The sequence below is a fragment of the Zalophus californianus genome, chromosome 6 (assembly GCF_009762305.2).
Source record: "Zalophus californianus isolate mZalCal1 chromosome 6, mZalCal1.pri.v2, whole genome shotgun sequence".
Classification (NCBI taxonomy): domain Eukaryota; kingdom Metazoa; phylum Chordata; class Mammalia; order Carnivora; family Otariidae; genus Zalophus; species Zalophus californianus.
The window spans coordinates 142,651,739-142,674,709 of NC_045600.1; the positions used below are offsets into that span (position 1 = coordinate 142,651,739).

General features: G+C 52.6%; 1 protein-coding gene across 4 annotated transcripts in view; it reads right to left on the reverse strand.

Annotated features, from left to right (window-relative positions):
* The window catches only part of HOMER2 (homer scaffold protein 2), an 88,960-nt gene extending 71,858 nt beyond the window's left edge, over window positions 1-17,102 (reverse strand). For 2 of the 4 annotated variants that reach the window (XM_027569155.2, XM_027569152.2), the window contains exon 1: window positions 13,010-13,195. Coding sequence is in view for 1 of the 4 variants with exons in the window: in XM_027569152.2 (XP_027424953.1) it covers window positions 13,010-13,014 (5 nt within the window). In the remaining 3 variants the exon portion in view is untranslated. Of the gene's footprint in view, window positions 1-13,009; window positions 13,196-14,620; window positions 14,734-15,088; window positions 15,231-16,983 lie in introns of those variants that run through there. The other 2 variants (XM_027569153.2, XM_027569156.2) reach the window with 2 other exon arrangements.
* Between the last annotated feature and the right edge of the window lie 5,869 nt (window positions 17,103-22,971).

Below are 22,971 nucleotides of genomic sequence, written 5' to 3' on the forward strand. Positions count from 1 at the left end.
CCACTCCCATTCTTCACACGAGGCAGCGGCTTCGATGTCTCCGAGCCGCGCGTTGTGAAGTCCGTCTCAGCCCTTGCTTTGTTCCCTCAGGGCACTGAGTCCAACCTGCAGGTCATTCTGTTTGTGACTCCATTTACAGTCAGGTGTAGGGAGGAGACAAGTGGAATCTGTCTCCTTCACTAAAATGTAAATTCCGTGGTGGGAGGGACCGTGTCTGATTTACTCATTACTGATTACACGTTGAAACCATGGTATTTCAGATACACTGGCTTCAAACACATTAAAACTTATTTCACCTGTTTCTTTTTGCCTTTTTAATGAGAACATGAGCACATGAAAAATTCCATACGTGGCACTGACATTTCCATTGGGCTGGCTGGTCTGGTTGGCGAGGATCGGGGAGAGGCGGATGATGATAGGTTGACATAACACTGCATTAGAACGAAATGTTCGAGGTGATCAGCAACATACAGGGGCAGAGGCCACGTGCTCAGAGTACCCGGAAGACAGGCCCGTCAGGCTAGGTTACGGCACGCTTGAAATGCCAAACGAATGAGGCTGAAGTCACAGGTCATTGCTATTGAGCTGGATGCCCTGCAAGTAGCTTCTGTCTACTGTTTGACACGTGTGCACATGTGAAGACCAACACTGGGAAGACAGAGGATGTGTTTCAACACGGTCGGGGAGCAAGTATCCTAACGCCCACACCACCTCGAGCAGCTTCCCAGGCCACTGCGAAGGAACACACCGTCTAGGTATTCTTGTCTGCACACGACTCAATGTCCCCATCCCCCCCACCCTTCTGAAAGAATTAGGCTCATCTAGAGAGACAGGGCTTTGTTGTGACTTGGTCTCTCTGGCCAGCTCGACTCTGGGCCGCCGACGGGCTGCCGCCACGCCGCCTCTGCCCTCAGGTCGGCGCAGAAACGTTCATCCCTCCAAGAGATTATCTGCTCCCATGGAGCAGGGAAACCCACGTCTCACAGAGGTTAATAAACTTACAGATCTCATTACTCAAAGAGGTCATGCTGGCAAGAATTTTAATGCATTTTTGAGAAAGCATCTGGAAGAATTATTAAAACAGAACAATGACTGGCCCCTCAGAGGAGTGAGGGCAGAACGGGGACTGATGGGGATGGAGCAGGCTCCCCTTCCTCCTCCCGCAACGGCGTCCCCCAGCTGCAGATGGCACAGCACTCGGGGTCCAGCCCACCCCATCTCTGTATGCCCACCGTCAGGGTCTGGGACCACTTGCCTCTGCTCCCGCTCCCAGGTCCCTTGGCGTGCTGCCGAGCTTTCCAGGTGTGGCGACTGGCACCTCCACAAACTCCTGCTCTTGGACCTCCAACTGGGCCGAGGTTACTCGCCAGTGCGTACCTGCCCCCAGCTAACTCCCTGCCCCAACCTCCACAACCAGATGCACCAAACCATTTATTTCTTTCTGACCTTCCCCTGCTCCTCAGATCAGTTCTTTAGCTCACGCTGAGAAGGAAGAGCCAGCCCAGCCAGCTCCTCGTTCCCCTTCCCCCACAGCCTCAGAACGCCTCCATTCGGACAACCTCCCCTAGCCTCAGAGGATGACCCCCCGGGCGCCCTGGAGGCCCATTCCTCCCCGGAGGCTCTGGCCTCTCACTTTCTCTAGTATCGTCAATCTCCTTCCTTTCTTTGCCCTCAGCTCCCAACATGCTCAATTTATGAGACAAGGTCAACCCTCCTTCCACCCTGACTCACCTGCCAGCTCACCTTCATCTTTAGCAAGACTGTCTGCTCCTCACCACATACCCACTCCCTGACAGGCCTTAAATGGGTTGGAGCTTTACACTGGGCTAGAGCTCCCCTTAAAACCCACCCACGCCCTAACATCTGCCCCACACTGTGGTATTTGGGGTGCACCTTGGGTCCCCACCTTTCTCCAAGCTTTCTGAGGCCACGGCCCCAAGAGCAGCCACTCGCTCTGCCTCCTCTCCTCTGGCTCCCATGACATCTCTCACCTCTGCTTTCCTCAGACTCTTCTGGCCTCTGTCTCATCCACTGACTTCTTCTCAATCCCTTCAACTGTCACCCCTACCCAGAGCTGCACTGTCATCTTCCTGACCTGTCCTCTCCTTGGGAGACCGAATCCAGAGGTGATGGCTCCCAGATCCATACCTCTGGCTCTATTCTGACTGCGGAGTGCCAGAGCCGAATTTCCACTTACAGAGGTCACCCCATGGAAGATCCACCACAGAAGGAGATTCATCAGATCCACCCAAAACTGAGCTCTCCTAACTGCGCCCCCCCAAAAAAAACTGCACCTCCCCTTACGATCCCGACCTCAGCCAATGGCACCAGCCACGCAGAGGATGTGTTTCAACACGGTCGGGGAGCAAGTATCCTAACGCCCACACCACCTCGAGCAGCTTCCCAGGCCACCGCGAAGGAACACACCGTCTAGGTATTCTGAAACGGTTGGCGACCCGGCATCTTCCTTCCCCTCATCCCCCTAGCAAGAGCTGTGGGTCCGCTGGCCACATGGCTTGCACGGGGGATGTGGCCCCACGAAGTGCATCTGAAGAACATGGGTTTTGCTCCCAGACTCAAGCTGGATTCCCAAACTCTGCCCCGTCCTGTGGGAACCTGCGCAGATCACTGAGTCTCCCCAGGCCAGTTTCCCCAACCACAAAAGTGGGGGCTGTGAGAGTTAAGTGAGATACTGTACAGACACAGTAACCCCAATCCGCTAATGTCTCGTGAAGTGACGGCTTCATTTGTGTCCCAATTTAGTGACATTATAGGAAAGACTCGCCAGCCCTCCCAGCGGGGTACGAGGCACCTGTGAGGTGCTGGACATGTACCGTCTGTTTTCTTGGAGTTCGAGTATTCCCGGAGGCTGCCTTGGCTCCCTTACTGAACAGGGCGAGGTTTACACCATATACACCTGCACGTGTCTTCTGTCTCCCCTCTGCCCCGACACGGTCCACTCACTCTCCACGCTGCCCGCCCCCCACAACTGCCTCTGGAAGACCTTTCTTGCTCCCAGTATTACTCTCATCTTCAAGCCCGAAAATGTTCTCTCCTGGCCTGCAGACCGAAGTCCAAACTCCCGGTAGACAGTACACGTCTGCCTCCCACCCTGTCTTTTCCTGCTCCCCGAGCTCACCGCCTGCCACTGCCCCAGCCAGGCCTCACTCTTTGGTCCCAGGACCGCCTGCTCCCCCCTCTGCAGCCTCACCTCTGGGGGGCTCCCGGCCACCCACAGGACTCAGTCCCAGCACCGTGGTGCAGAGGCGGCCTATACCTTCCCGACCTTCTGCGCTCCTGAGCCGGCCGTGCACCTCCCTCACCTCCCTGCCCATTACTCACAGCTAAGGCACATCAAAATGTGCGTTTCCTCGGGGCGCCTGGGTGGCTCAGTCGTAGGCATCTGCCTTCGGCTCAGGTCATGGTCCCAGGGTCCTGGGATCGAGCCGGCATCGGGCTCCCTGCTCGGCGGGAAGCCTGCTTCTCCCTCTCCCACTCCCCCTGCTTGTGTTCCCGCTCTCCCTGTCTCTCTGTCAAAAAATAAATAAAATCTCTAAAAAAAAAAAAAAATGCATTTCCTCGACTCCTCATGACAACCCTATGACATCAGCACTATTATTGTTCCCATTTCACAGATGAGGACATTGAAGTTCAAAGGAGATCAGTGTCTTGCTCCAGGTCACGCAGCCAGGTGGACGGGAAGACCCCGGAAGCCAGGACTAATTCCGGGGTCTCTGTGCTCAAGCTCCATGCTTCACTTCCTGTGGGCCTGGGCAGTGCTCTGTGTCTAAACGTCTCCCTCCCACCCCGCCCAAACTCCTCATCTGCCTGGGAAACTCCTATGCATCCTTCAAGACCCAGTTTGAAGGTCACCTCCTTCAAGAAGCCTCCTCACACCTCTTACAGGAGACAGCACTTTAGCCTTGCTCCTGTTTCAACAACAGGGCCTGTCCCATTGCCCTCATGACCTGCTCACCATCCCCCTCCCTCAGGAGGGCAGGGACCCTGTTCTACAGCCTCTGTCTTCCTGGTTCCTGGCCCAGAGATGGCGCTCAACGGCCAGGTGGTGGTCATTGGTCAGAGGCTCAAGAAAGGTACAGGAGCTGAGGAAGAGATGAGGGGTGATGAGAAAGGAGTTCAGACCCCTAGGAGTGGGTGAGGGCCCTGAAACCTACTGGTACCCAGTCCACACGGCCCCTGGCCCCATATTCCCCGGGCTGATCAATGAGATAGTGTCTGTTTGGAGTCCACCTTCCCCACTGGACTGTAAGCCTCAGGGGGCCACAGACACAGATGGTCTCTTGAATTTCTTTTTTTTTTTTAATATTTTATTTATTTGACAGAGAGACAGCGAGAGAGGGAACACAAGCAGGGGGAGGGGCAGAGGGAGAAGCAGGCTCCTTACTGAGCAGGGAGCCCGATGCAGGGCTCGATCCCAGGACCCCGGGATCATGCCCTGAGCCGAAGGCAGACGCTTAACGACTGAGCCGAGCCGAAAGCAGACGCTTAACGACTGAGCCACCCAGGCGCCCGGTCTCTTGAATTTCTTGAATGAGTGAATGAATATATGAATAATCAAATGAAGGGTTCTCTGACCAGCAACATTAATCCTTAGTCTGATGCCCAGAACAGGGAGAAACCCCTCATTTTGTCGTCCACACTTACGCCTCCCCATGAAAACCACTGGTCGGCAGACGTGGGCGGGCTCTCCTGACCTTCCCCATCCTCTGGCCAGTGACCGTCCTGCACCCAGACCACCGGAGAGGCTGCGTGCTATGAGCAAGGCTGCAGAAGGCAAACTTCATGTTGTCAGGGCTGCCCGATGACAGGGGGCCGACCCTGGCACTGCTCGGGACTGGGAGCAAGCAGCTAAGGACCAAGGTGGGGGTGGGGCGATGCCCAAGAGGATCCAAGATGAGGGAAGGGACATCCCTGACCACATATTCCAAAAGGTTCCTCAGGGCTCACCGGCCAAACCCCACCCAACGTAGAAACGATGGTGATGACAATGACAAGGGTGATAAACCTGGCCACCATGTATTGAGTACTTATGTGCTGGGCACTGTTCTAAATGCTTTATACACACATCCCCTTGCTCAGTCACCTCCCTGCGCATTTAACAGACGAAGACAGTGATGTCAGAGAGAGAAAATGACTGGTTCAAGCACACACAGCCGCGGGGCTGGGTTTGTACTTTACTTGACCATCCTCCTGGCCCCCTGACGAATGGCCCTCAGTGACCAGGACAGGAGCCACTGGGTGAGACGGCCAGTTCTCTCTTCAGTCACTCAGGCGTCAGAGAGTTCTTCCTCAGACCGCAGAAGCTGAGACCAGCCTCAAAGCCAGCTGTATGGGAGCTCCTCCTCCACTCCTTTGGAGCCTCCCAGAACAGGCTCCATTCCTCTTCCCCATGAGGACCTTCCCGGTCCCCTCCTTCCCCAGGGCAACAGAAGTCAAAGCAACTCTCCTTCCCTCCATGTACCGGAACAACTGCATTAAAAGCTTTCCCAATTAAAGATCCCAGAAGGAGTCCAGTGCCCAGATGGCAGGGTCTATGATATTCCTCACTAATTGGGTCCCTGTGGATACCCCGGACCCAATAATCCACAGACGAGAGTACCCCCTAGAGCCAGGGGACAAAGAACCTCAGCCGTCCTAATTTGTGACCTCCCCAGGGCAAGGCAAAAAGAAAGGGGCCTGCCAGAGCCCCTCCCTCAGCTGGGAGCTGGCTTTGATTTGGCTGGGAGACACCTGTATACCGAGAGGTTCTTAAGGCACACCTCTCAGGCTAACCACCTTGGCTGGTGGCGATGCCACAGTCCCCAAGTCCCCAGAGCAACAATAACAGGACTATCAACCGGGCTTGTGAATAAAAAAAAAAATTTTCCTTAAATCTCTCTAGTCGTTGACAAATGTCTAAATGTGTTCCCCACAAGCATATTTTTATTCTAACAAGCTAATTTGAAATATAATTTAAATAAATTCTCTCCGAACGATACCATATGACGAACAGCGCCCGGCGGCAGAACTGCTGGAAACTTCGTGGCGGTTTAGTGGGGGCTCCCAACCTGCCACTTCCCACGCAAGCGAGCGCACCCCGCTCAGAAACCGGCCCAGGATGCCGGTGCTCACCTCCAAACCCAGAAACGCTGCACCATATCTAGAAATGCAGACACACTGGGGAAACAAAGTCTAACTCTCAAGATCTAGAAGGGCAGGACCTGGCACCTGAAATTTCTAATATTCTGAAAAATGCTTTTTCTCTATTGCAAATCTGTTTTTGGACTGCTGTTCACGTTTGTTTCTTGTTTTTTTTTTTATATTGTTAAAAAAAATTATCGAAACCTAATTGACATACAATGTCATAGGAGTTTCATGATCACTGCTCTTCTGAGAAAGGTGGAGAAAAGTTTTTCTTTTCCAGGGCTTCTTATCCCCACTCCATGGACCAAAGGGAAGAAGTCTTTTTCCAAAGGTTTTAGATGCCTATGCTGGCTGAGGTGACACATCACAGGATTTATCCAGGTTTTGTGTGTGTGTGTGTGTGTGTGTGTGTGTGTGTGTGTGTGTGTTTTAATTGCCTGACAATGAAAGCAGGGAATATAATGTGTGTGTGTGTGTGTGTGTGTGTGTGTGTGTGTGTGTGTGTGTTTTAATTGCCTGACAATGAAAGCAGGGAATATAATGTCCTTCCCATATATATGTCCCTGCCAACCCCATTGCCAAGGGAATTCTCCGAAGGAGGGGCTGTGGTGCCCACCAGTCAAAGGGCTTTGAAGCAGAAGAGGTGCTCAGGTGGGCACGGGTGCTTTCTGCTTGCAGAGAACCTTCTCGTCCAGGTCTGAAAGGAGAATCACTCTGCCCTGATATTTCCAAACAAGCAGAAACAATTCGAGCAGCTGGGTCCCAGTCCACCAACCACCCTTAGCAACAACGATGAATCCTTGATGTTCTTACCAAGATTCACTAAGGAGCAGTGACTCACCCAAAATTACACAGTTACCGCAAATTACCCAATGTTAATTGTGACAGTGCTTTCCCTACCATTTCTTTCCCTGGTAATTCATTTAGAGCAACCTATTGCTTTAAGGAATTGTCAAAATGTCTCCCCCCCCCCCCAAAAAACGCTGCCTTGTTCTAGAGAGCTTTCAAACAACTTTACAAAGATATGTAAAATGTAACAAAACGACAACTTAGAAGTAGGTGTGGATTTAAAGGCTGACGTATATTTATAGTTACTGGCATGAAAAGATGTCCACTCAAGGTATTTCAAGTTGCAAAACTTATGTTACAAAACAGATGTAGGATATGATTCCATTTTGTTAAAAATACATTTGTTCCAAGTAGACCTACATCTAGACACAGAGACACAGATACACGGGAAGAAGTCTGCAAAGACAGACATCTGATTGCTGACGGAGGTCATCTCTGAGACGTGGGATGACAAGTAATTTTCACTTCCTTCTTTATGCTGTTATGTTTTAGTATGAACATGTAGCATTTTTATAATTAGAAAAAAGCAAAGCTATTTTCATTTTGTTAAAAAGAAAAAAAAACAAAGAAGTGGTAGATGAGCAGGAGTGAAGGCAAACAAGGGTAGGCCCCTAACAAAGAGCAAGGAATAAAGGTGATGGATGAGGTCTGATAAACTTGCTACGTGTGACCACACATTTAACTCTAAGTTCCCCAGGAGCCGCTACAGAAAAGAAAGCTAATGATTTACACAAATCACAACGTCCACCTGACAAAAACCAACCACCTGCTCAGCTCTGAGTCCTTCAAGGGACTGTGTGGGAGCAGTCAATGTGCCCCTGGCTCGGTCGTCAAACCCTCAAGGGTAAGGGGTTTCAGGGCTGTTTCCCACAAGAATGATGGCATCTCCCCAAAGTAAAAGTCAACCCAAAGAGTATTCACTCATTTCCATTCATTCATTCATTCATTCATGCCATACATACCTATTAGTGCCCCTCCCCACATTCCAAACACTGTTTTTTTCCAACTCCGGCGCAGAAGGTGAACACTAAGGGCTGCCTACATAATGAGGGTGATCCTTAATGCTAACACCCCCCTGGCGCTCCCTATAGCATACTGGGGCATCTGGTGTCCTAAGTGCCCCAAATAGGCTGGCACTGCCTCTGACACCCTTCGGATGACAACATTTTGTTTGAACTCACACATAAAACTAGTACTTCTCCACATGGCTTATCTCTGCTTTGAAAATACAAAGTCCATAAGGGCAGGAAAGACCTAGTAGGTCTGCTCATCCCGCATCCCCAACAGACCCTCCAAATGCCTTACAGATGAACAGACAGAACAAACCTTAGGAAGTGAAGTTTCAAAAACCCAAGACAGGACCAAGAAAGACAAGTTCCCTCAATGTATCTGAGAGACAATATCTGTTTTAGTCAACACGAACCCCAGAGCAAAGCCCATACTTTGCAGGAGGAATGGAAAATTAGAGGGGAAGGAATGAACAGCAACAGAAAGCTATCCAGTATAGATTACCGAAAGAAAGCCCAAGGTGTCAGATAACCACGATCGTGCCGGCCGCACACTGCAACGTAATCTTGGCTTGACAAAATAAATGAGTGTAAACTGAAGCCAAACAAAACCACAGTAGATCTTGTTTGTAAACACGGGCAAAATCAGCTAAAAGTCACAACAGCAGGCAAGTCGGCTTCTCTGTTACCTTTTGCGGGCAGGTGAAAAGATAACTTATAACCCCAATGCTCGGATGACAGCTGACAGCCCGAAAATTAACCCAAGTCATAATAAAAGCTAAATGGCTTGCTTTAGCATTAAAAGAAAATTGCATCCAAATGTAATTTCTTTCTCTCTTGGCCCTTGCAACCTTCAATTAAGCAAGCTATATAAAAGGTAATCCAAAAATTATCACAACTTCTAGGCCAGCATCCAAGCAAGGCCACCCACCGCAGTCAAGCACTGACTCAATCAAAAAATCCTGGGGGCCTACTAGGTGCCTGTCACTGTGCTAGGTGTTGAGAGACGTTGGTGAAAAAGCTAAGACTCTATCCTTGTGGGATGCTACTGGGGAAGACAGACTATAAATAGGTAAACAAAGCCCCAATGATTGCCGGTGTGCTGTGGTGAGCACTTGTAGACAAAAAGGTGTGGCTATGTTAGCAAGCAATGGCGGTGCTCAGGAAAGACTCTGCAGGTGACCCTGATGTCGGAATTGGAAGCATGAGAAGGAGGAAGGTATTTGCAGAGTATCTGCAAGAGCATCCCAAGCAGAGGGAAGAGCAAGTTCAAAGATCCCCAGGCGCAGCAAGAACAGAAATGAGGCTCACGTTAGCAGAAGGCAGTGAGGGACGGCCAGAGTGACAGGGAAGCTGGGGATGAGGCACAGGCCAGCCCCCTGCGGCTGAAGGGTGTTCAAGAAAGAGGGTGATGTGATCCGATCCCTGATTTTAAAAGCCAGTCACTTGGGCTCCTGTCTGGAGAACGGACTGGAGATACCCAGGGTGGAAGCTGGGGGACCTGTTAGGATGTTGGTCCAGGAAGGAGGCAGCGGTGGCCAGGACCAGAGTGGGAGCTATGATCGTGAGGACAGGTGGATGCCAGATAATATTCTGGAGGTGGAACCATGAGACCCACTGATTGCATGGATGTGGAGGGCGGGGGAGAGGACAAGCAAGGACAACTCTTGGCAAGTGGGTGGACGGTGGGGCCACGGCCTGGGATGGCGAAGACGAAGGGAAGGAGAGAGCTGGAAGGGGTATCAGGAGCTCCATTCAGGGACTAGAGTTGGAAGCCCCCAGAAGGGCTGTGTTGGAAATAAAAACATGGGGGTCACCAGCAGGGGTGGGGTCGGGGGGTGGATAACATTATAGGAAGAGAGTGTTGAGGGCACAGAGGAAGCAGGTCCAGTCCCTAGGTAGCCCCATCATTCAGAGGTCAGAGGAGCAAGAGTGGGGAGACTGAAGAGGAACCATCAGGAAGGGGAGAAAACCAGGGGAGTGTGGGGGCCAGAAGCCGGAGGGCAGCCGGAGCATGGGGGGTGGGGGAGTTGTTCCAGGGGGGAGGGCGTGGCCACTGGCGAGGAACCCCGCCAAGGGGCTAACAGCACAAGGACAGAGATCTGGCAGCACGCTGGTTACCAGGGACCCCGCAGCCGGGGTGGGACTGCAGAGCGTGGCGGGTCAGGAATGGTAGAAGAAGGCCAATGGAGAGGGTGGGTTTGGGACTCATCTTCTGAGATGTTTTCAGGTGAAGGGGAGCAAAGAAGCAAGAGAGAAGATGACAGAAGCGAAAGCTGCGCTCTCCAATATGGCAGCCACTACCCACATGTGGCTATTTCAATTTCAATTAAATTAAAAATTCAGGTCCTCGGTCACACTAGACACATGCAGCTGGGGGCAGCCGTCCTGGGCCATGCACACACAGCACATTCCTGTCAGTGTGAAAAGTCTACTGGACAGCACTGAACCAAAGCCCGCATGTATAGGGATCAGACAGACCCTGGAGGGAGGTGGCTTGACGAGGCGAGAGGGGACGGGACGGACGGTCCTGGGTGGAGGACCAGAGGAGCGCCTGGCCAGCCGCTGAGACAGGTGGCAAGAAAGCCACCAGGGCAGCCACCCGCGGGACTGCAGGCGGCAGGGACGCGAGGCGTTCCTCGGTCTGCTGCTCCCAGCTTCATTTGTCAGTGAAGGTGTGTGCGGGGAGAGGAGACAGGACTGAGGAGGGAAGGTAGGAAACAGCGGCCTCGGACAGAGAAAACACAAACTTACTGGGGAAACCACACGCTTAATGCAAAACACTTCACAGAAGAGAAGCGGAAACAGTGAATGTCTGAAAGAGGAAAAGCATCTTAAGTGGGGAAGAAGTAAACTCAGATTTTTTTTCCCATAAGTCTTGGCCACGTCCGCACAGTCGAGCTGTAGCAGGGCAATAGGACCACAGGGAGGTTCTCTACGGACTGCCCTTTTGTTCTCCAACCCCCCCCCCCCCCATCCTACTCAACTCTCGGAAAGGATGACATTGGTTCTATTTTCGGTGAAAATGGCTCCCTCCACCCTCCTCTGTCTGAACTGCTTATCCAGCCTTAGCTCCATCTCAATTTACAGCCACGGTTTGCAGGCTCACATACATTACAGAAGAAGTGGATAGATTGAAACTGACAGAAGTAGGCAGGAGTTACAAACCAGCCCTCACCTGCAAGAAGTGAGTAAGACATGTACTGAATGATGTTCAAAGTCCAGGAAAGTCACGTTCCACTTCAACACGATCCCCAAGATACTCCACCCTGATGCTCCACAAACAAAAATTACCTCCTGACATTTTCTTTAAGCTTTTATGAGTAAACATTTTCATTTCCACAGAACTATTTGATCTCAACCACAAAGTTTCAATATTTGTTTCTGATCATACAAGTGTGTTGAGTTGGTTTTGTGCGTGCTGCCTGAGGGGGGAGGGACAGAGAGAGTTAAAATTACCAGATCCCTTTTATCTTCCATCTTGAGACCTACATTTGCCAACTCCTTTTCACCCCCGTACATTTTTTTTTTTAAGTATGAAATCTGAGAACCTCAAAGGTTCCCGCTGCACAAAGAGCAGCCCTTTCATAGTCTACCGGGAGATCACTGGAAATATTACAGAAAACCTGCTTCCCCACCAGTGCCCCTCTGGCATAATCACCCCCAGTTTCTCTATGTATGAAATCTCCTGGGTTGGCACCAATGTCTTGAGCAAATCTCTTGGCCCCTTTCTCTCCCCTCTATCCTGTTCATGGAGGTCTGGAGCCCTCCCACTTCCCTTCATCAAAATTCCTCTCCGCCTGCCTCTGGTTCCTCCCAACACGTTGCAGACCCCACAGATAACGTTCACTGGGTAAGTTTCACTCCAGAAACTTACCTGGAGTGAGGTGCCATAGAGCCACTGACCGGTGGGAGCTAGATCAGGCCACCAGGACAGTCTCGCCCCTTTCCACTCCTCCCCAACCCCATAGAGAAAAGCCCGATCTCTAAACCCAGCCAGCAAAAGTCTTAGGGTCATAAGAAGGGCTGTTTGAAGGGCACTAAGCATAACAGCAGGGGACACAGAGATTCAGGAACTCTGGTTCGCTGACCCACACCCCCACACCCCTGTGGTCGCTGTCAGGCTGTGGCTTCCCCTCTGCAGATTCACAAAATGTCCTTCTACAAATGCTCATCAGCTGCCCAACCTGGGGACAGTCACCTAACCACTTAAGGCATCAGTTTCCTCATCTGTAAAATGGGCATAATAACTGTTCCCGGAATAAGGAGGGCGAACCTCACCATGTGCTCCCGCAGGGTGAGCAGATGTAAGGAGTTAATCGTGTTAGCACAGCGGCTCCCTGACTCACAAGCGCCTACTGCTCAGAGACGCCAAGGAGAAATCAATCCTGCTTTTTAAATTACTTTATATACTCACAAGCATTAGTCACTTGGACAGAGTATTTCAACTTCTCCCCTGAGCATCTTACTCCGTTGTGTCGAAGACTGGAGCCTCACCCCGGCTCCTTCCAGACTTCATCACCCTCATCTGTCTCAAAGCAGAGTCAAAGTCCACTATTCCTACCTCGGGGAGCGTGGTGGGGGTGGGGGGTCACGATTATTTCGTCTGTTCCCTTTACAGGAAAACTTCTATTTCCATTCTGCTTGTAATAAACCCAGTCGTGGAGGACGACAAACTGCTTCTCACACTCACAAACACAGGCCCGGGAGTTGATCGCGCCCGGGACCGCCGTCCCCGCGGCTGCGGCGCGCCCGGGCCGGCTCGGAGGCGGAGGGCCCCGGGCGTGCGGCCGAAAGTCCGCGCCCAGGCCGGGCTGGCCCTGCCGGGGAGGGGGTGACGGCGCGGGGTCGGCGACCCCCGGGCTGGCAGACGCCGGCCGCGCGCTCGTCCCCCGGCCCCCGGCCGCCGGTGCGGGGAGAGGGCGCGAGGGGCAGAGGGCGCCGGCCCCCCGGGGGGCTCCGAGCCAGGGACGCGTCGCGGCCCCTCCGGCGGGCGCCGGCTCACTCACCCCATCTCCGGCGCTGCTCCGGCGGCCGCTCCGACGGGCCCTCTGGCGCTCGTTCCCCGCGCGCTCCGCAGCCGCTCCCCGCGCGGCACATGCGGCGGCCCGTGCGCGCCCGGCTCAGCCCCGGCGCCGCTCCATTCCGCGGGGCTGCGCGGCTGCCGCTGCTGTTGCCGCCGCCGGTGCCGCCGCCGCCGCCGCCAGGCGCGGGCGGGCGGGGGCTGGGCCGGCGGGGGCTGGGCGGCCGCGCTCCGGCCCCGCCCCGCCCCGCCCCGCTCCCCGCGCCGGCTCCTTACGTAACCTCGGGGCCCCCGGCCGCGGCGTCCGGCCAAGGGCGGGGGGCGCGGCCGCGCGGGGGCCGTTCCCCGGCGCCGCCGCGCGCTCGCCGCCGGCCTTCCGCGCGGCCCCTTTCCCGCGGCGGGCGGCGTGGGTGCGCCCCGGCCCCTGGCCCGCCCGGGGGGCTTGGCGCAGTGCCTCCGGGCGTGCATCCCGCCTGCTGGACCGAGAGTCGCGCTCGCAGCTGGAGGGATTTTGGGGCCACCCTACGATTGCGGAGGAGGGAACTGAGGCCCCCGCGGTGGAAGTGAGTTGCCCAAGGTCACATTTTCAGACCCGAGCTCAGGTCTCCAGAATCTGAGATGGGCACGGTCATGCCCTTCCTTGAAGCCCACCTTCATTTCTTGTCCATTGCCGGGCTTGGTGGCTCAGGGTAGCCGCCGCCATGAAATTCCGGGAAGCCAACGTGGCAGGAAGGATCCTGCACCTGCAGCAGGTGTTCTGGGCTCTTCCCCGGGTAAAGATGGGGCTGGGCTCCCAATTAGCGTAATAGCTTTTAATGGGGCTTAATTAAGTTTGGTTTTATTCTTAGAGCAAGGGAAATTGAGATGGCACAAAGAGGAACTTAAAGAAGAGCAGTCCCTGAATCCCCTGTCCACACATCATGTTCTGATTCCCTACCAAAGGCTGGCACTAAGACTAAGCTAACCTTCTGCCCCTGAGGGCCTCCCACCAGATCATCTTCTGCTGAGAACACACTGCCCACATAAACCTGCCATTTCAGACCAGTTAAAAAAAAAAAAAAGTAAAGGAACAAGCATATGAAGTAGGGCCACCATCTCAAACCTACCCTCATCTCTTCTGGGACCACAAGTTTACCTGCTAACCACCAAGGTCTCCTCAGGGGGCACCCATCCCCTGTACTTCACACTGTGGTAATTTTCTCAATTACAAATCTGATCATATCACTCTTCTTAAAATCCTTCAGTGGCTACCTTCTCACTGTCCTTAGGATAAAGACCAAGATACCAAACATGCCTCAAGCCCCTGCCCCATGGTGCCTCCACTGCCCTCTCCAGCTTTTTCTTTCTCCTTCTCCTCTTCCTGCCCTTAGCCAACTGACCATCCCCCTTTCAGCCCCAGGACCTTTGCACATGCTACTCTCGCCCTCTGGGAAGATTTTCTCCTCTCCTGTCACCCCTAGTCAATTCCTACTCATTCTTCATATCTCAGTTAAACTGTCACTTCCTTGTGGAACCTTTATTAATGCCCTAGACAAACTGTGAACTCCCACACTCCCATATTGCACTTATTATTTGCAGTATAAATTTTTGAAATTACCAGTTTAATATTCGTCTCCCAGGCACATTTGGAAACTCTGTGAAGCCATGTCTTTTTGTTCATCATTGTATCTCCGGTGCCTAAAGCTGTGCCTGAAAATCCTCCATAAATACCTGTTGAATGAATGAATTAGCATAGGCCAGGCCACACACACACACAAAATTCGCCAGGGTCTGTAAGCACAAGTGAGTCTGTTCAGAGCCAAATACCAGCACTGGTATTTGGTCCTGGAGGAGACATAACTATCACCAGCTGAGTTCCAAAGACCAGGGGTGGGGGTGGGGGTGAGGGCTGTCCTCAGCAGTGTCGAAGGCAGAAGTCAGCATTGGGGAATAATGACAGAGGCCAGCTCAGCTGGAGTGGGGGTATCAGAACACAGACTCATGATGCAGCAGGGCTAAGCCGTCTCCCAAATCATGAACAAGAATATCTTTTGGTTCCACTGATGGGAAGGGCACACCCACTTACCTTGGGAGGATGCAGTGAGGGGAAACGGGAGGAGCTTGTGAATCACTGAATGTGGGAAGCAGGGCGGTGCTGGAGGTGTGAGCCCACGGAAGGCTCGACGTTCCATGAGTAAAGTGGCTGTCCCCCTGGGCAAAGGCCCTCCCTACAGGGTGAGGGTAAAAAGAAAAAGCATGGACCAGACAAGATTTGGAAACAGATGCCCCTTGCTTGCACCAACTTTGGAGGACCTGTGGGGAGTGGCTTCCCTCCTCTCCTTCAACCCCAACTCCAGGCCCAGATGGGGTGCTGCCTCTTGGGAGCCTTCCCAGACAAGCCAGAGCCTGGGGCAGCACTTCATCACCATGGGATCTGCCTGAGGGTGGGGCCACTCAATGTCCCTATCCGCCCCTCCCACTGCATCAAAACCAGTTGTCACCCCTTTTGTGGGAAATATTTCCCAGCGACTTGCTCCGTGTGGCCCAGTTGTCAAGGAAAAGGAACGGCTGAGTGTCCTCTTTCAAGAGGCCTGAGGGGATGGGAGAGAGGTGCTGTGCTGGCTGGAGGCTGGCGCAGGGACAGGAGACTTGAGGATCCTTTTAAGGCCAAGCAACAGGGGCCAGTGGGGGGCACCAGACCAAAGACAGGGGTGGGGAGAGCACAGGGTCCAGCCCCAGGCAGAGGCGTGAGCCTCGGAGAGGAGAAACCTGACAGAGAGGGTGGGGTTACATTCTTCTCCAGGAAGCAAGGGCACCCACTGGACGTGCACCAGCGAGAGCCGGTGCGGTGAAAGCCAACTCTGCAACATCAGCCTCAGGAAGGTCAAAGGGGATGTTTGGCTAGATCCAGAGTTGGGAGTGGGTGGGGCAGAGATACCCCCAGAAGTCTGGGAAGCCAGACCTTGACTGGCACAAACTCAGGCACTTGGAATTCCTGCCATTCTGTGTGGGTAGGAGAGCCTTCCAGAATCGGATCGCCAGCAACAGACAATCAGCCTGAGGAACGTTTTGCACTCTGACCAGGGCAGATCAGACAATGGTGGGGGGCTAACCAGAGAGCTGCAGGTGAAGAGAACTGAGGAACCGTGGGAACAGGGAGCAGCTTCCCATGCGCCCCCTCCTCTGCATGGCCTGCAAACCCCGCAGCCCCCCAGCTGCCTTGGCTAAGGAGAGTACTAGAAAAAAACACCAGGATGGGGACACAGGAGCCACTGAAAGAGCTCCCAATGGCCAGAGCTGGAACACTTTGAGCATTAAGGTAAATGACACTGATTAGGATTATGATGCAAAATAAGAAACAAATATACATCAGCCCAGACTTAAATAAATTATTAAGGGGGCACCAGGGTGGCTCAGTTGGGTAAGCACCTGCCTTCGGCTCAGGTCATGATCCCAGGGTCCTGGGATCGAGCCCCAAGTCAGGCTCCCTGCTCAGCGAGGAGTCTGCTTCTCCCTCTCCCTCTCCTTCTGTGCTCTCTCTCTCTCAAATACATAAATAAATCTTTAAAAAAAATAAATTATTAAGTAAGTGAAGAGGCGAATCTTCCCTACAGAAGATTTCCAAATGAGTTGTGTACATACTCCCCGCTCCAGGAGATAGAGTGTGACACGCCCCACCCCCTACTCTCTTGAGAGTAGATCTTAGTGTCTTAGTGATTTGCCTCGAAAGAACAGAGTACAGACAGGGAAAAATGGTAACTTCACAGGGGAGGAACCCAGCAGACCCCATCTTGACCAAGTGATCAAGTTTAACATCACCAGTGATTGAGCTATGTTGGTATCTCGTGCCCTCTGATAGGGTGTGACAAGACATGCATTTCACCTGCATGATGTTTTTTTTTCCCCTAAACCCATAACCCCCCAACGAATCATGAGAAACACACCAGACAAATCCACATTCAGGAACATTCTACAAAATACCTAACTAGGACTCCTCCATCAAGGTCACGACAAAGAAGGAAAGACCAAGAAACCGTCACAGACCGGAGGAGACCCAGGAGACGTGATGACTGAATGCATCCAAGATCCTGGACTCGGTCCTGGAAGAGAAAGAAGAAAACCTGGTGAATATATATATACCGAAGAAAGTCTGGAGTTCAGTGACTAGCAACACACTAGTGAGGGTTCCTTGGGCCGCACGTCCTGTGGTAACGTAAGACGCTGATGGTGGGGGGGAGCCCGGTGAGGGGTGTGCAAGAGCTCTAGGCTTTATCTTTACCACTTCTCTGTACATCGAAAATTGGTTCAAAATAAAAAGTTTATTGAAAAAGAAAGTAGCCTTGGGGGTCTCCTGTTTGCCAAATCCTGCACGCCCTCTCGCCATCGGCCACGGCGGGAAGGTGAGCGTGCGGGGCTCTGAGCCAGTACCCCAGCTAGTGATACCTGGGGCCTGACATGGGTGCAAGACTCCCAAAGCCAGCCACCCGTCTCCGTGCTTTTCCATGCAACTCGCAGTGAGAAATACATCTGACACCACAACCCAGGCCCACTTCGACGTTCTCCACAGATACCTATCTATGTAAAATGAAAACAAAGGTTTTATATATATATATATATATATATATATATATATGAAAGTTATACAGAACAATTCTTATCCTCTCACCCGCAAAGCATTTAACATTGCCCCTTCTGTTCTATTTTTAAAAGTAGTACTGCCCACAACCCACTCCATTGATTTCGAAACCTGTAATCTATATATATTTTTCTCTCAACAGCAAGATTAGGCTTAGCGTGTACATGGCTGATGTTATTATTAGTGTGTTCAGACTTCTGATACTGCTGATCCAGGGACTTTAAACATTTTTTTCTTCTGACCCTACAAAGTCAGTTCTTGACATAGGCAACAAATGTTTCACGAAAGCCCTTAATTAAATGGAGAACTACCAGGTGCTCTGCAGCTACTAGATGATATCTATGAAGCCCATATAGTAACATAGAAAAATACTTATTCTTTCGGCAAATATTGATCACCTGCTTGGTGTCTGACGCTGTGCTGGGCATGAGGGATAAAGTGCTCAGCCAGAGAGACACCATCCTTCCATCCCAATATTATAACATTGGGTGAAAAATAGGAGTCAAATAATCACACAATATATAAACTGTGATCTGTGTGACTAGAAGAGTTCTAATGTAAGTTGAGAAGGGTGGGCGGGAACGGCCTCTGAGGAGGGGCTGGCTGGGGATGGTGTGGAGCCAGAAGTCCCTCCCGGGCGGAGGGGGCAATGAGCCCTGAGCTGGGGGAGAGGTGGGAAGTTCGGAGGAGCCGGAAAGTCAGGATGGTTCAAATGTGGTAAGTTTCATGAGGCACAGGGATCCAGGGGCCTGAGGCCTGGCTCAGGATCTGGGATTTGTCCAAGTGCACTGGTGGAGTGGGGTGGGGGGGGGGGGAGATCATTTACCTTTTTCAAAGATCAGTCTGGTTCCGGGAGGAGAGGCAAGAAGGAGGCAGGAGTAAAGACATGGAGACTGGTTAAGAAGCTCAGCTGAAGCCCAGACGGAAACTAAGGGTGGAGCTGAAGGAAGGTGGATTACTGATCAGACATGTATCTGGGGGTAGACTCCGCAGGACCAGGTGAGGGACCGGGGCTGTGTTTTGATATGAAGTTGAGTCCGGACAGCAATCTAGGTTTCCATTCTCACTGTGTCGGGACTCTGGTTAGCTAAAAACTATTAGTGTGTGTGGCCAAGGCCCGGACGTACAGAACATGAAAAGTCTGGCTCACGGGACAGCAGAAGGAATATGGGGGGAAAGCACCAACACCAGAGTCAGGCAGAGCTGGGCCCCGCACTGGCTGTGCCGTGGACCATCTCGGTGACGGTGAGCAAGCTTTCCAGCCTCTCTGTTCACCCACCTGCCAAGGCGGGGAGACCTCACTGGACCGTTAGCTTGCTCCCCTGTGGCCCTCCCAAGAAAGTCTTTCGAAAGCTTAAGTGAGATAATACATGGAAAATGCTTAGCTCAGTCCCTGGAGCGGTACCTTCTTAATACATTATAAGTACCGTTATTATTACTGGCTTTCATGGTGGAACCAGGGTGAAATTTTCATTCTTTATTGTAACTGAATGAATACTGATCTAATGCTATTTATATAAGCAACATATTACAATTTAGTAGAGTCGGCTTGAGGAGTCTGAGAATGTGTGAAACAGCTCACGCACTTCCCGCCTGGGAACGCTTTGCAAACCTATGTCCCAAACTCTCCGTGGTGTCAAGATTCCTCTGCAGGGCACCCGAGGGTCCAAGAAGATGAGGGGCCGGCTCTTTAAGATGACACCAGAGGGCTACAGGACCGCCAGCGCCAGTCGCTTCTGTTTCCAATCTAGCCGAGGACCTGCTCTTAGGAAGGCCCTCTGTCACATCCAGGGCTCTCTCCTAAGTCTGTCTGTCCTTAGCTGCTGCGCCGATTCTGAAAGCATTCATTAATTCACTTAACCTTAACTGAGCACCTTTTCCAAACAACCTAATACGCAAAGTGTAACTGAGGTACGAACAAAGTTCCATGAGATACTGACTTTGCCTGGCTGAGGCTTCAAAACGGGGACATCCCAGCTGGATCATGAAGGAGGTATGGGCGAGAAAGCCGATTCCTGCAAATAGACGGGCACCAGGGCATGACCCACACCGGGAACGATAGCAATGTGCACGTGGTTGGCTCAGTAATGCGTGGTAGGAAGTGGCCAGCCCTGAGAGGTAAGGTGGGCCTGCACCGAACCATCTCGGGGACACATGAAGGAGTTTGGGCTTGATTCTGAGGGCCACAGGGAGTGAGTACAAGTTCTGAAGCAGGATCAGATTCGCATCTTAGATCCTCTGGCAGCCGGAGGGAGAATGGCCTAGAGAGGGCAGAATTTTGTTAGGACAGGTTTCAGCCAAGGCTGGGAAGGGAGAAGAGGCGTCTTGATCAGCCTCCAGGAAGGGATGGGAGCCTGAAATAAGAGGGGGGACCAGGGAGTTCTTGTGGCGCTGGAAAGCGACAGCTTCTGGGCAGAGGGGTCAGTCATCCAGCAGTCCAACAAGCTTGAGGAGAGGCCGGACCTCCCTGGCTGTCTCCCAGAAGAGTTCAGCTACAACAGGTAAAACTGGAAATGAGCAGATGAGCAGCCCAGCCAACTGCGAGCACCCCGGGGCTGTCCGGGTTCTGCTGCTGCGCTGCCCTGAGCTAGCCCCCTATCACCTCTACTGTGCCTTTGGGATGATTCAGCAGCTGAGTCTCCCCGTAAGGCAGTGATCTTTGAGGGCAGGGTCCCTCCCTTGGTCTTCTTTGCTGGGCTCTGTTCTTAGATAGGCTTTCTTCCCAGCACTGGTCCCACCATCCCATGTAGCAAGACAAGAGTAAATTCCCTAATGATTCAAACCGCAGTCCTACAGTTGAGCTGCACGGTGTCTGACTGGCATGCCTGGGGGCTCGGGCCCGTCCCTGAGCCCACCCCTGTGGCCAGGTGGATGACATGCCCTGATGGGCTTAGTCGGGGTCACAGGCAGCCCCGAGTGAGGTGCGGAGGCAGCTTCTCACAGAGGACCGTGGGCTGGGGTCAGGACTGAAGCAGACACCCAGAGGAAAATCAAGGGTTGGGACAATCAAAGTAAACAGGTGTGGGGGATCAGCCGAAGACAATAGACGCCCCCCATGAACACACAGTTATATTTGTTTCCCAGTGCCACGCACAGAGTAGATGGATGAATTGATACATGAAAGTCAAAGATATGATAGAATCATTCCAAGTTAAGCTATTCCTGGAGAAGAACTTGCAAGACCCAGTCTGGGGAGCTGGAGAATGCACAATTCTGAGACACTCCCCCCTCCAAGACAGAGTGGAAAGACATGCTGTAAACCAGTGGTTCTCAACCTTAGCTGACGATTGAAATCACCTAGAGAGCCTTGACAAAATGCCAACACCTGCACCCTACCTCCAGAGAGGATGACTTAATTGGCCTGGGCGGTGCCCAGGCCTCCGTCACCCCATAAACTCCCCAAGCGATCCCACTGTGCAGCCAGGGGTGCGAACCACCCTCTAAGCCTCGTGATGGCCAAAGAGCGGTACACGCGGAGATCCAGGAGTTCTGGAACTGGGAGGGAGGAAAAGGACATATCCTAGCTCATCGGCTGGGCTTTCTTGAGACTTAGGGCTCCGGAGGGGAGCTAAGAAACCCAAGAAAAACTGTGGGGCCAAGGAGGTGCAAGTCTCCTCTGAGCACAGGGCAGAAGGAATTAATCCTAAAGCCTGCTCGCTCGCTCTGAGGGCAGCAGTCCCGGAACCGAGAGGCATCTAGAACAGCTCGGACGGGGCAGGCTCCCACAGGTGAGGTGGGACTCCAGAGCCATGTCTGAGACGGGCTCAACAGGACTGAGAATGAGTTAAAAAGGTTTCTAGCTGGAGCCACCCTGTAGATGGTGATGCCTCTCCGGGGTACAGGGAAGCCCGGAGGGAGGCAGGCAGCCGCAGAACAGAGAGCAGAGGTGGTGGGTGCAATTTTGGATCTGCTGAGATGCAGGGTACCGAGGGATGTGCAAGAGGAGATGTTCAGTGGGCAGTCAGAGACGGCAGGTATGAAGTGTGGAAGGGGGACTCAGGGCCATCCCCAAGACAGGACTCTAAGGGGAGCACGCATAGGCTGATGGAGCAGAGGTGGGGCTGGGGAAGGCATAGGCCGAATCACCGAGGGGGGGGGGGAGCCTGGAGGATGCAAGAGTGGCCCTCGGCACCCGGGGGGGGCCCCTGTTCTAGATGTGGGTCAACCCCCTTCAGCTTAATTTAGCTGAATCAAATATCTTAAATTTAAAAAAAAATAGAAGCAACTCTTTACTAGAAAACGAAGAACAAAACGAAAACAAACAAAAAGCAAGTCCTACAAAATAGAAACGAGTGGGTTGGCAATTCATTTCAATGTAGCAAAAAGTCACCAAACACCTACTACGTGTCAGACCAGCCACAGATGGCTCGGCTGGCCTGGGGAGCCGGTCAGACGCACAGCCCCACCCCTCATCCCTTCTCCAGCGCCATCTGGGAGGCCACAGTGGCTCGGGTTCCTAGCATCTCCGCCTCCGATAAAGCTTAGCTCATCCACCAGTTGTCCTAAGTGAGCCCCCCCCCTTGCAAATCTGGGGTCCTTGTGATAAGTAACACCTTTCCTGAAAGGCTCCTGTTTCCCATGGCTGCCCAGTGGGTTTTGCCTCTGAGTTCCACAAAGCTCTTGCCTGTGCTGGGCTCCCGGCAAGAGTTGGCTTCCGTTCCAAGGCCCACCTCCAGCTCTTTCCCACGCTGCGCAGGGCAGAGATGCACGATCCCGCAGTTGGTCCAGAAAGGAGTACAGCTTTTCTGGAAATCTCTAACCATCTCTCCAACCGCTCTCCCCTGGGGGGGGGGGGGGGGGGGGGTGGAGGGGTTTCCAGAGTTTCCTTCCCCTAATGTCAGCGTTGTAATGCCAGAAAGCAGAAAATCCCTTCAAATCAAGACAATACCTCTCTACTCCGTTGAAGCAAGAGGCCACCTGGCCAAGGAGACTTCCCCTCATCGTTCCCTTTCATTCCCCAGCAAACACTTCCCGGACCCAGGCTGGTGGGTAGTATGTGGGCTGCCTCTGTGACGGAGCCTCCCCTTTTAGAAATTCCGTTTCTATTCTGTGTGAACTCTTTCACTTGCAACATTTCCCAGTCTGGAGACATTCCCCAGTTAGGAGATTAACATTCCCCAGTTAGGAGATTAACATTCCCCAGTTAGGAGATTCCTAACCTCCTTCAAAACCGACACAAAAGCTGCCTGAGTGGTTTTCTTTACTCAAGTATCCCTTTAAATTCACGGGCTTCTTTACATTTACTGGTTTATCACTTTGGAAACGTCCTCTCTAGTTGTTTCTTGGGTATATAGTCTCCTGAGCAAGTTGGTTTTTTTTTTTTTCGAATTGTG